This window comes from Copadichromis virginalis, linkage group LG17 (assembly GCF_057382275.1).
Source record: "Copadichromis virginalis isolate Kocher_CV1m ecotype Utaka linkage group LG17, C_Virginalis_male_GT1.1, whole genome shotgun sequence".
NCBI classification, from domain to species: Eukaryota; Metazoa; Chordata; class Actinopteri; order Cichliformes; family Cichlidae; genus Copadichromis; species Copadichromis virginalis.
This window is the reverse complement of record NC_140634.1, coordinates 40481124-40494689: the sequence shown is the minus strand read 5'-3', so window position 1 is coordinate 40494689 and position 13566 is coordinate 40481124. Positions and strand designations below refer to the sequence as shown.

The 13566-nt window shown below is 41.4% G+C and overlaps 1 protein-coding gene across 2 annotated transcripts in view; it reads left to right on the top strand.

Moving 5' to 3' along the window:
* Positions 1-239: 239 nt before the first annotated feature.
* Positions 240-13566, top strand: part of arhgef39 (Rho guanine nucleotide exchange factor (GEF) 39) — a 74841-nt gene continuing 61514 nt past the window's right edge. Inside the window, exons 1-3 of one of the 2 annotated variants that reach the window (XM_085437726.1) lie at positions 240-334; positions 1600-1754; positions 4438-4532. In XM_085437726.1, the coding sequence (XP_085293852.1) occupies positions 1605-1754; positions 4438-4532 (245 nt within the window). In that variant the 5' untranslated portion in view covers positions 240-334; positions 1600-1604. Of the gene's footprint in view, positions 335-1599; positions 1755-4437; positions 4533-5728; positions 5854-13566 lie in introns of those variants that run through there. The other variant, XM_085437728.1, reaches the window with a different exon arrangement.

Sequence of the window (13566 nt, the reverse complement as noted above, 5' to 3'; positions counted from 1 at the left end):
CACTGCTGATGTAAACTGATCTTAGCTGCAATGTTCAGGACAAGCACCATCTTATTTAAACCAAGTGTTAAACTTGACATATGTTAATATATTTATTTAGTACAGCGCTGACGACCTGTTCTGTTTATTTAAACATCTGTTTTATACTGTAAACAGTTGGTTTAACTTTGGAATCGTTAAAACTACTTCCGCTGAGAACGGGGTGCTTCCTGTAGTTCGCTTGCGGAGCAGCCAATCAGCGTGTGGAACAAAGGTCATTGCCCACACAGACCGGAAAGAGGAAGCAGAATCTCCAAAAGAGCGCCTTGATTGAAAATAGAGACGTTACAGAAAGGTAAGCCTAGTGTCGCTTTACCGTCAAACAAACCATAAAAACAAATTAATCTCTGTAAAGTAATTAACTTCTCATTCAAAGACGTTTTGTTGCGACAATAAATTCGCTGAAAAAAAGTTTTGACAAGTTTTTTCGTCCTCATAACCGGTAGAAACGGTCTCGACAGCTGATGTACATCTCGTTCACGAAATGTTCTAGAAACATCTGAAAGACTGAGTGACTCAAATGGAAACAGATGTTGGAGCATTTAGTCTGAAACTGAATGAAACATTTCGACAAATGTCAGTAACATCAAAGTCAACAGAAAACTTTGTGTTCTGGGATTCATGTAATAACTGGACAACACGAGAAGTTTTTACTTGCTTACGTTGAAATGTTACTTCTTTAAGATGTAGAATGGAACTCGCCTTGAGGTGACTGTTGTGATTTGGTGCTAAAATTGAATTGAATTCGGGTGTTTCCAGTCCCATTTTCTACCTGTCTCAGGTAGAAAGTCAAGCATGCATCTAGTTCTGCAGTCTGCTGGTTATTCTAAAGACTTACTGAACAGTAATCTCTTTAATGATGCTGCAGCAGATGCTACTGTTGCAAACAGTCAATTTGTGAAATTTCTTCCCTCTGAGATAGTCCATGACCAGGCGATGCTGCAAAGTGGAAGCGTTTAGAAACCGTAGCAGCTCAGCTTTGAAATGGTATACCATGTAAGGTTTCAGGGCAGGTTACTGACTGCTGAGGCACATGGTGCATAAAAGTCATAAATCCTCTATTGATTCAATAACCGCAGCCTCCCAAACATCCTCTGGGATTATTCTCAACACAGTGGGAGCTTCATGGAATGGGCTTCAATGGCCAAGCACCACCTGTAGGAGTTCTGTGTTGGCGGCCTAGTAACTTTATCCATGTAGTGTGTTTTGCTTTCATTTATGGTTCAATATTGGAGCTTGATATTTATCAGACAAAACAACAAAGAATTGTAATAATGTGTCATTCTTGTTTTGCACTTAATTTTAAAGATGTTTTTTCTTCCAAAGCTGAACTCTGCAGATGCGTGTTATGCTTGGAAGTTACCGTTTTCTGAGAGGGCAGAAGCACATGCTCCACCATATCAAGCAAATTATTTAAAAAACAAACAAAACTCAATTCATCTGTCCACAAATATTCAGTCATTTAGGAAAGCGTTACATCTTTTATCTCTAGTGGTCTGCTTTCCTTTACTGTGGACGATAATTCACTTTGGTTGTGTTTCTGTTCTGTCCTTGTCACAGTGAGGATGAGTTTCTTGCCTCGCCCTTTGGATCCTCTTGGGTGCAGCAGTGTCCAGGAGCAGAGGGACTTGTGGCAAAGAAAATTCTGTCGAATAGCCAAAGAAATGGTGCAAACAGAACAACGCTACTGCCAAAAGCTGGAACTGGTCTCCACCGTATGTACTACAGCATATTTGACCTATTCATGGTCTTAAAATCATACGACATCATATTTCATAATGTAATATGATTTATGTGTCTGAATACTTAAGTGCTAGTACTAATGTCGGGCTTTTGATGCTAGGGTTACCCACATACTGTTTGACTTTTGTCTTTATTGGATAGTTACAGTGCAGTCAGGAAATGTGAATGACATGCAGTAAAGGTTTTATAGGCCGAGAATTGTCTTGAGGGCTCGTCTGAGGTAATCTATGTGAATTTTGCTTAAACCATTTTCCATTAGCTATCCTGGCTATATTTAGGGTCCGAGCACTAAAAGTGGGGTAGCCCTATTGTGTCTCTATTTACTGTATGATGAATGAAGCTTTATCTGCTCCATTTATTATTTTGGCAAATTAATTGCCTAAACGTGGTCAAAAACCCATGAAATTCTGCACACACATCAGGTCTGGTGAAAATGTACAGATCTTATTGGTTTCACGTATGTAAATATAATAATAACCACTGCAGCCAAACAGAGCCTGACGAGCCCAGCTGTAAGTAAGCTATTAAGACTCGACTGTACGCTGTGTTCATGTTTTCCTCTGAAACAATAAGTCCCGTTGGAGCAGCCTTTCAATGCCTCTCTCTGTCTCTCGCTAGCAAAGTTGACCCAGACAACAAAGTAAAGCTAGTTTTCGGCTACGAGCCCGACACGAACCCGACGTATTAGCCAGAGGTCCTTTACTACGGTTCGGAGCCGCGGACCTGTTTTATATACGCGCCGAATAGTTTTCTATACGAGATCACTGCAAAAAGTCCAGCCTTACCTAATGTCCACCTACTGTTACTCATTTATATTAAGATTTTAACATCTAGCTGGTGTTGGTATGGAGAGTAGAGCAGGGCGATATGGCCAAAAATATTTATCACGATATATATTTGAAAATTTGCGATAACGATATAACTGACGATATAATTGATGCGAGACAAAATACAACTCCACAAAATTACTAGCGCAAAAAGACAATCTTCCATTTATTTTCACTTAAACAAGAAGCTGGTTTTTATGTACATTAAAGCTTTATAAAAAATGTAACAGTGCAAATGCAAATTCCTCGCTGAAAGTTTAACCAAAAGGCATTTCCAGTAGAAATGGGCCGACATATCCTCAGCATAACCATGTATAATATCCACAAAACTTAAGACGTTATACACACACAATACGGTAACATTATGCTGAAGCACAGTACGTATCACTCCGCGAGGCTCCGCCTACGATAGCCGTAATGCTCCGACAATCCATCAAGCGGTGCGGCTTCGTAGCTCAGCAAAGTCGTACTGAAACATTTAACAGATTTTTGAGCGCCGTGCACATAAAATCGTTTCGAGGTCAGTAAACACAACCAGAGTTCATACATAAGGCACACGGGATTATAAGGGGCTCTGTCGACTTTCAGAAAAATCAAAGGATTGATTTTAAGTGCGCCGTATTTTCCAAACAACACGGTAATAACGACGGCCCGCTAGCATGCGCTACCAAAAATAGTGCTTTGTTGTGTATCTGACGGACGAAAGCTAAACCAGTTCCACACCAGTGAAGCTGCAGCATTTTTACAAACCAGTTCAGATTCATCTGTTTCATTCAACGATCCGCTTTCGCTCTTCTCATTCTCCGTCACAGCCATGCTTTTTCCGCCATGTGCGTATGAAAACAAAGGCACTGCACATGCGCATTTTACCCATATTCTATCGCCATATTTCATTTTCTTATTGTTGTCCAACATTATGCCTTCACACGTCGAATTGTAATGTAACATAAACTGTATCGATATAAATGTATTTTGCATGAAAGTATAACCTCCCTTGACCCCATCTGAATTTATACTTATTTAGAAAATTCTTTAGTTAGGGCAGTTGAAGTAATGTATAATAAAATGTTTATGGATTCAGTATAAAAATATTTCCTATAATTGTCATTGTTGGAGTGGAGCTGAATCAGTGTCTTGGGGAACGTGGGCCTCTGCCCGTGTGTTAGTGGTGCAGTGGGTGGTGAAGATCATCCAGGATGCATACGGGTTTGATCAGTCACCTCTGCTCCATCGCGCCTTTGAAAGTTGCTCTCTTAGTAACTTGTCATAATTCAAGGAAACAAGAACACTTTCATAGCTTGAGAACCCATCTATAAAGATCTGATCGGCTCGTCTGTGGAGGTTGTACCAGACCCGAGGTGGAATCATATTTGCCTCAAAGAGAGAACAGACTTTTTCTGCTAACTGCTGCTGCCCAGTTTCTACACAATTATTCACCCCCCCATCCGTTCACTCCAATTAGGAGTCATTTTAGGCCTAATGCACATTCAATTTGCTAATCCCATTTTCACTTCAAATGACTTGAGACCAGCACAGCTGTCGCTTTATTGTCAGTGCTGTGGTACGACAGTGTCCCTCTGCATTTGTGCTTCAAATTGGCTCTTCCAAAATAATCATAGCAGTCAGAAAGTGGCTGTAGGGCAGCAACACCCCAGCCTTATAGTACCTGCTGCTGTTAAATGTCCTGTTTTTCTGTGTAGCTTTACTTTTAGGGTTGTCAGCAATAAAAGCACCTGCTTATCAAAAAAAATCCAATCGGAGACAACCGAGTAACACAAATGCTGGAAGATAATGTCCCTTTGTCTCTCTCTGCTCTGTTTCTTTGCAGTTCTTTGTGGACATTTTGAAGGCTAAAGGAACCCTGAGGTCGGACATTAGAGAAGACATTTTCTGTTCAATTAAAGCTATTCTATCAGTAAACCAGTAAGTATTCTCTGAATAATTTAAAGAATATCCATGCTCTGGGGATTGTGGTGAGAGCCTGCGTACAGATAGGCATGCTTAGTTTGTCTGTTCTGCAAGAATGCAGCGTAGATAAACTCTTAGTTTACCAAAGCACAGTCCTTATCTTCACATTAGCAAAGGTTAGTGTTATTGTACTGCAGTGCACAGTAGTTCTCTTCCTCAGTAGATGTATATCACAAATGAACAGCATTATTATTATCGCAGAATATTAATGCACTTTCTCGCTAATGACCAATTCTGAGACAAACTGATCTCACCGCATGTCTAGACATCAATTGATTCGTTTGTGTTGATGCTGTAAAATTCAGATCCTGAGTCCACACGAATGACTTAAAATAAACGGGTTGAGGTTTGAAGTTGGAAGTTGGAACATGTGTGCATGTTGAGGCCCTGGACTTAGCTCTGCAATCCATAAATCAATATGGTAGAGAAACGAGCTCAAAATGGGTTTTGGAAGCTGACAGGAAAACTGATATTTTCATTTCAAGCATTTCAAGCTACGACTGGTCCAAATATGGGTCATTCCTACTGTTCCGTTTCAGATTGTAATATCATTTTTAAAAATTCCAATTTGCCATGATTTTGTCACTACATTTAAAAGAAAAGTTGCTATATAATATATTGGTGAAGCTCATGATATTATGCTGTAACAATAAGAATATTTTCCACACATGGCACAACTTGTTATAGGACAGGGTCATCTCTGTTACTGTTTTAAATGTTTCAAGAGCTAAACAGTCCCTGCTTTTGATCTGTAAATATATTTTTAAAGGGTGTTAATATTTTCTAATAAAAAGATCAAGATGGTAAACTGGACAGAAGAGTGAAAGGGAAACAGCCTACATGTGCCACACACTTATGGGAAGAACCAGCTGTTATATCTGCCAAAGGTGGCCACTCTGATGAGTCAGACATTTGGAATATATTTTGGTCCATAAACTAATGCCATGTTTTACTTTTTTAACTCCAGTTGCTTATTTGTACCATGCTTTCTTTTCAGAGTGCAGTGAGACATTAAACTGCAACAATTACAGTAGAAAAACGGGGTGTTCTAAAACATTAGAACGATAGTGTAGATGTATATGAAATAAATAAATAATAAGGCATGGCCTTAGCAGTGTGAGTGCGAATGGTTGTCTGTGTCTATGTCTTAGCCCCGCGACAGACTGGCGACCTGTCCAGGGTGTACCTGCCTCTTGCCCTAAGACAGCTGGGATAGGCTCCACCCCCCCGCGACTCTGACAAGGATAAGCAGAAGAGAATGGATGGATAAACTCAAGTATGCTGATAGCTCTCTTTGAAGTCGTATCTGTAATTCATGTTGGCTTATAAGTCTAAAGTAGGAAGTGTCGGTGTATTTTCTTATTCATGTGAGAAAGATTGCTCCTAGCCCATAGTTCATTATCAGACTGCACAGAACGGGAAACTGTGGAGCAGGGGCTTCGGAGACTGCTGATTGGGAATTCCATTTCCGAGCTAAATAATGAGTTGTATGAGTTCCCCAAGGCCCCTATCCCCTGCAGACTGACGGGCTTTCTCATTGAGATTGCCGCAATGAAGATTGAGGTATGCATTACACAGTCTGATGTGTTGGATAAATGGTTTTGCAGTTCACATACTGTTTATCTTCATTATGAAGTCCTTATTTAATCAGTGATGTGAATACAACGACAAGCTCTCGAGATAAAACGGGCCATGGAGATCCAGTGCCGCAGTGATTCACCAGTAGGAAATGATTCAATATGTATGTGAAACTTCAAGTAATGTAATCATCACTCAGTTCAGCAACAGGAAATAGGAATGCAAATGTTGCTGTTTTCCTCTAATGTGTAATATGCATTTAGATCCATATATATTTGGGCACTGCCACAAATGTAGTTACTATTACTGCTTACCAAAATAAGAGTGTTGGCTTATTAACGTGCAGACTTATTTATAGTATATTTGTGTAAAGTTCCAAGATGGCGCCAGTGTTCACGGCAAGCCGTCTCCTCCGCTGTTGTTTGTCGTCCTTCTGTCTATGTGCTGCCCTGATGTCGCTACGTTACTTGCCTATGATCGCCAAACTCTTGAATCTCCGGCCTTTGGACTACCAGACACAAGATTTTAAATGGAGACCTGAGAATCCTCCTCCGCTTTCGAAGGACTTTCCTGATTATCTCCGCCACTTACCATCTACCTTCTCTCAAAGGAAACGTTCACGGAGACGGGGTAAACGTGTTCGTATCAAGGCCTTTTTAAAGTCCTATGTTGGGACAAATGATCGCTATTCTATAAACATCTTGTCATCTATTCCTGCCCTCCGGGACCATGCTAACTTCAGACTGTTCTGTCATCGCTGGATTCGCCCTGTTGGACCTTATGGTTACCTGGACCTGCCAGCTGATCTTCCACCCGCTCGGTGCTGGGTGCGGTCCTCCAGAGGAGGTGCGAATCTCAACCTTCGCCTGCTGCGGCGTTCTCCTACCAGTAACAGTGTGACCACTCTCCGTATGGCCTTGCTAAATACAAGGTCACTGGCGAATACGACTTTTATTTTAAATGATCTTATTCTATCATCGGGACTGGCGGAAACTTGGCTTCGCCCCGGCGAACTTTTTCCCTTCTCGGAGCTGCTCCCACCTGACCACGCTTTTATTAGCTCACCCCAGACCACTGGAAGAGGTGGAGGGCTAGCTTCAGTTTTTAAAGACAAACTTCGATGTTGGCAGCTGCCACCTGTTCTGTACCCCAGTTTCGAGGTGCAGTTATTGGAAGTGAACTGCGTCCCCTCCATCCTCTGCGCTGTGGTGTATCGCCCCCGAAACTTATCAAGGATTTTCTTCCAGAATTTGCTGATCTGCTGGGGAGCCTTCTGCTACGTTATGACCGTATACTAATTGTTGGTGACTTCAACATTCATGTTTGCTGTGAGGACAGTTCGCTAGCTAAGGATTTCCTCGCTCTTATTAGCACCCTCAATCTCACCCAGTGGGTAAGTGAACCAACTCACACTAAAGGTCATAAACTTGATTTGGTCTTATGGTCTGGATATTTGCATCACGGACATAAAGGACTCTGGGATTTCTGATCACTTCCCGGTTTTGTTTGATACTGTAGTGAGCGATGTGGGTTTGAACAGTGATGGTCCTGTGCGGCAAACGTGCACAATTAACTCCCAGTCAATCGCCCACTTCATTGATGCTTTCCTTGACTCTCCCCTCTCTGATGCTAAGCGTAATGGGGTTTTATCAGCGGATGAGCTTGCTAACCTCTTTTATACTGCATGCGCTGACATTCTTAACTCTGTGGCACCTCTGAGGATTAAACAACCCTGGCTAAATGATACTACTCGCGCCCTTAGGCGTGAATGTCATCGTGCTGAAAGAAAATGGAGGAAAGACAAACTCCACGTCTCTCTGGACATCCTCCATAATTGTCTATCTAAGTATCAAAAGTCTGTTAAAGCTGCCAAATCTGCCTTTTTGTCTATCATTATTATGACTAATAGGCACAACCCCCGAGCTCTTTTTAATACTTTTAACTCTGTGATAAACCCTTGCACTACCACTTATAGGGATGCTTCCCCTGCTCTTTGTGATAAATTCTTAAAGTATTTCTCTGATAAAATCTCAGCTCTAAGGGCTTCTCATCCATCTCATCCATCATCAGTTTTAGACCCAGTTCCAGCTTCTGAATGCTTGACTTTCTTTCCGCAGTTTGCGCCAGTGTCTTATTCTGTTTTAAAAGATATAATTGATCATCTCAAAATCCCTGGTTCCCCGCATGATATTCTTCCTTCTCGTTTCTTTAAGGAAGCTTTACATGTTATTGGTCCTTGTAGCTTATCTCTGCTGAATGCATCATTGTCATCAGGTTGTGTACCGTCTCTCTAAGCATGCTGTTGTGCAACCTATTATGAAAAAGAAAAATCTTGACCGTAATGGTCTCACTAACTACAGGCCGATCTCCAAACTCCCTTTTATTTCCAAAATATTGGAAACGGTAGTTCTAAAACAACTTCAGGCCTTTTTAGATGCAAATGGTATTAATGAAAAGTTTCAGTCTGGTTTGAAACCTCGCCCCAGCACAGAGACAGCCTTACTTAGAGTTTTTAATGATCTTCTTTTAACTGTTGACTGTGGTTTTAGTTTTACTTGACTTGACTGCTGCTTTGACACGGTTAACCACAACATTCTTCTATCAAGACTGGAACATGTTGTTGGTCTCAAAGGTACGGTTTTATCTTGGTTTAAATCCTACCTCTCAGAGAGGTCGTTCTCTGTTGCTATGGGGCAACACTCCTCGGCTTCTGCCCCTATTTACTGTGGTGTGCCTCAAGGGTCCGTGCTCGGTCCTGCTCTCTTCTCTTTGTACATGTTGCCGTTGGCATTAATTTTTAGAAATTACAACATCTCCCTTCACTGTTACAGTGGGGCAAAAAAGTATTTAGTCAGCCACCGATTGTGCAAGTTCCCCCACTTAAAATGATGACAGAGGTCAGTAATTTGCACCAGAGGTACACTTCAACTGTGAGAGACAGAATGTGAAAAAAAAATCCATGAATCCACATGGTAGGATTTGTAAAGAATTTATTCGTAAATCAGGGTGGAAAATAAGTATTTGGTCAATAACAAAAATACAACTCAATACTTTGTAACATAACCTTTGTTGGCAATAACAGAGGTCAAACGTTTACTATAGGTCTTTACCAGGTTTGCACACACAGTAGCTGGTATTTTGGCCCATTCCTCCATGCAGATCTTCTCGAGAGCAGTGATGTTTTGGGGCTGTCGCCGAGCAACACGGACTTTCAACTCCCGCCACAGATTTTCTATGGGGTTGAGGTCTGGAGACTGGCTAGGCCACTCCAGGACTTTCAAATGCTTCTTACGGAGCCACTCCTTTGTTGCCCGGGCGGTGTGTTTTGGATCATTGTCATGTTGGAAGACCCAGCCTCGTTTCATCTTCAAAGTTCTCACTGATGGAAGGAGGTTTTGGCTCAAAATCTCACGATACATGGCCCCATTCATTCTGTCCTTAACACGGATCAGTCGTCCTGTCCCCTTGGCAGAAAAACAGCCCCATAGCATGATGTTTCCACCCCCATGCTTCACAGTAGGTATGGTGTTCTTGGGATGCAACTCAGTATTCTTCTTCCTCCAAACACGACGAGTTGAGTTTATACCAAAAAGTTCTACTTTGGTTTCATCTGACCACATGACATTCTCCCAATCCTCTGCTGTATCATCCATGTGCTCTCTGGCAAACTTCAGACGGGCCTGGACATGCACTGGCTTCAGCAGCGGAACACGTCTGGCACTGCGGGATTTGATTCCCTGCCGTTGTAGTGTGTTACTGATGGTGACCTTTGTTACTTTGGTCCCAGCTCTCTGCAGGTCATTCACCAGGTCCCCCCGTGTGGTTCTGGGATCTTTGCTCACCGTTCTCATGATCATTTTGACCCCACGGGATGAGATCTTGCGTGGAGCCCCAGATCGAGGGAGATTATCAGTGGTCTTGTATGTCTTCCATTTTCTGATGATTGCTCCCACAGTTGATTTTTTCACACCAAGCTGCTTGCCTATTGTAGATTCACTCTTCCCAGTCTGGTGCAGGTCTGCAATACTTTTCCTGGTGTCCTTCGAAAGCTCTTTGGTCTTGGCCATGGCGGAGTTTGGAGTCTGACTGTTTGAGGCTGTGGACAGGTGTCTTTTATACAGATGATGAGTTCAAACAGGTGCCATTCATACAGGTAACGAGTGGGGGACAGAAAAGCTTCTTACAGAAGACGTTACAGGTCTGTGAGAGCCAGAGATTTTCCTTGTTTGAGGTGACCAAATACTTATTTTCCACCCTGATTTACGAATAAATTCTTTACAAATCCTACCATGTGGATTCATGGATTTTTTTTTTTCACATTCTGTCTCTCACAGTTGAAGTGTACCTCTGGTGCAAATTACTGACCTCTGTCATCATTTTAAGTGGGGGAACTTGCACAATCGGTGGCTGACTAAATACTTTTTTGCCCCACTGTATGCTGATGATATCCAGATTTATTCACCTCTGAAATCAGATGTGTCTGCTTCTTTGCAACCTCTGTTCAACTGTTTGCATGAAGTTAAAATTTGGTTATCACATAATTTTCTTACACTGAACGAGAATAAGACCGAAATCATAGTCTTTGGTAGTCACACTCGGTTAGCTGATGCCCTAGGCCCTCTCACTAGCCATCTCTCGCTCACTGTAAGGAACCTGTGAGTGTTCCTGGATGGCTCTTTTAAACTTCAGAAACACGTCTCCACAGTGGTAAAAAAACAGCTTTTACCAGTTGCGTCAGATATCCAAAGCAAAGCCGTTCCTTCCTTTAAAGGACCTTGAAAAGCTTGTCCACGCATTCATCACATCCAGACTGGACTACTGTCTTCTGCCATTCTTCAGTTAATTCAAAATGCAGCTGCGCGTCTTTTAACAGGTACGAGAATCTATGAACGCATAACTTCAACTTTAGCCAAACTACATTGGCTCCCTGTCAAATATCGCAAAGATTTTAAAATTCTTTTGTTCACTTTTAAAATTCTGAATAATTTGGCGCCCAGCTGTCTTTCTGAACTCCTCCACTTATACAATCCCAACAGAGCACTTAGATCGTCCAATCACAGGCTCCTAGCACAACCTAGGTCTCGAATGAAGTCGAGCGGTGACCGGGCCTTTGCATCCGTGGCACCCAGACTCTGGAATAACCTCCCTGTTCATTTTCGTACTGCCGAGCCGATCCAGTCGTTTAAATCACGTCTTAAAACTTATCTTTTTACTTTGGCCTTTGATTCTAACTAGTTGGCTGTTCTAGCTTGTTGTGTTGTTACCTATTGTTTGTTGTCCTGTTTTATTGTTTGTTTTAATTGTCTCATGCTTTTACTGACTGTGAAGCACTATGGTCAACACTGTTGTTTTAATATGTGCTCTATAAATACATTTTGATTTGATTTGTACTCATTCAGGTTAGAGGAATCGCTCAGGACTGACGTCTCTATAATATGTAATCCCTGTAATGCCTTTTTAAATGGTCCAAATGTAATTAGACAGTTATAAACAAACTGCTGTGCAATAATTATTTTGTATGTCTTTGTAGATTAAGTAAAATGTTGACATTTGCATTGATTTTATGTCTCTTTCCATTAAATTGAAATGACCATAGAAGTGAGCAGACTTACAAATTCAACAGTGGATCAAATAATGATTTCCCTCACTGTGTAGAGCTGTTACTGCTGGTACTGGTGATGCCAGTCTGGAGTTTTTAAAAATAAACAAGTCAGTAAACTTGTCGGGCCAATAGATGATTCATTTTATTTAATGGCAAAATACTCAGAAACAGCAACTGAAAACAGCTGAAATAAATGTTAAAGCATAACGAAAGGAAGAAAGCTGCTGCTTGGCAATGCCCACATTTGTTTGGTGATGTCCCATCTTCACGTTGTCATTTCCTCCCAGGAATCCATAATAAAATATTTAAAATTATCAGTGGAGAGTAGGCAAATATCTATAAAGGTGGTAATACCTGAGAAGTTTATATGACATTTGGATAAAAGATTTCATTCAACTTAAATGAAGGTGATGGGTAGGGCTGCCACGATTAGTCGACTAGTCACGATTACGTCGACTATCAAAATCGTCGACGACTGATTTAATAGTCGACGCGTCGTTTGAAGCTTTGTAAGATCCAAAAGACGCAGGAATAAGTAGCAGGATTTAAGAGTGTAATAACGGACTGAAACAGAAGATGGCAGCACTGCATGTACAAGGATGCCAGCTGCCGTTAAACCCCGAAGAAGAAGAAGCTGTGTCCCAGAATTCATAGCGCGGCCCAGCTCAGTTTCCAACAATGGCGGCAGCTAGTTAGTTCTAATATTACTCTTATTATTCTTTCTGGGTCACAAAATAAACGTTTAACATATTTTCAGGCGAGAATGTAGCTGTGTAAACCTCAAATATCTGCTCAGTTTATCAGGACACCGCATATTTTCAAAAGCGCTCCGACGTTTTCGGAGACGTCTGTTACCCACTAGCTCGATAGCTAGGCGGGGGCAAGGCTAACTAGAGCCGTGAGAACACCGGACTCCCGGCAAATCGTTTTCAAACCCACCGCCGTCTTTCGCTCCTCAGGTTAAACGTGATATATGAGTCACTTAGATAACTTAAAAATGTTATTGTTTTGCCTTTTTTTTTTTTTTTTTTTTTTTTTAGTATTTTATTTGTTCCTGAGTAAATCAGTTTGGCTGAGATTAAAGTTATAGTTTTTACACAGCTGAATAAACGTCAAGCAGACAGCTGATTATCAGAAGTGTGAGATGCTGTTATAGTTTAGATAGCAAGGAGTTTATTAAACTTCACCGAAACAATCTGCAAATTTCATTAAAATTGAATAAACTATCATCTTGTCTTTATTTTTAGTTAGCACAGACCTTAAACACTTAAAGCTGTAAGCTAATGATAGTTATATAAGAGCAGATGCTGCTGGTGCAATAAGCTGTACGTTTTACGTCCAATGGATGATGATCTGATTAGTCGACTAATCGCCAAAATAATCGGTGACTAGTCGACTATCAAAATAATCGTTTGTGGCAGCCCTAGTGATGGGGCGGTTGGGGAAGGAAGTTAGTGTGCAGCACTGGTCCAGAATGCTGTGTGGACCAAGCACAAAGCAGAGGTGAGGTTGTCATTAAAGAACTGGAGTGTAGGATGGAGCTCAGACACTGTGGGTAAAAACGGCTGACATCACATTGTGTTGTTTTTTGAGAGCAACAAAATGCTGGTTTAATGCTTTAGTGTTAGCGAACTGTTTATTCCATTTATAGTTTCTCATGTTTCATCCTGTGTTTTGAGAGTTGCCGTTCATCTGTTGAGCCTTCTCCAAGTAATGGTGACGTGGCCTGAATTGTTTGGGTTCAGTCGTATCATCCACGATGCCGCAACTGCTTGGAATTAATGCGGATGACACGCATGGAATGCTAAT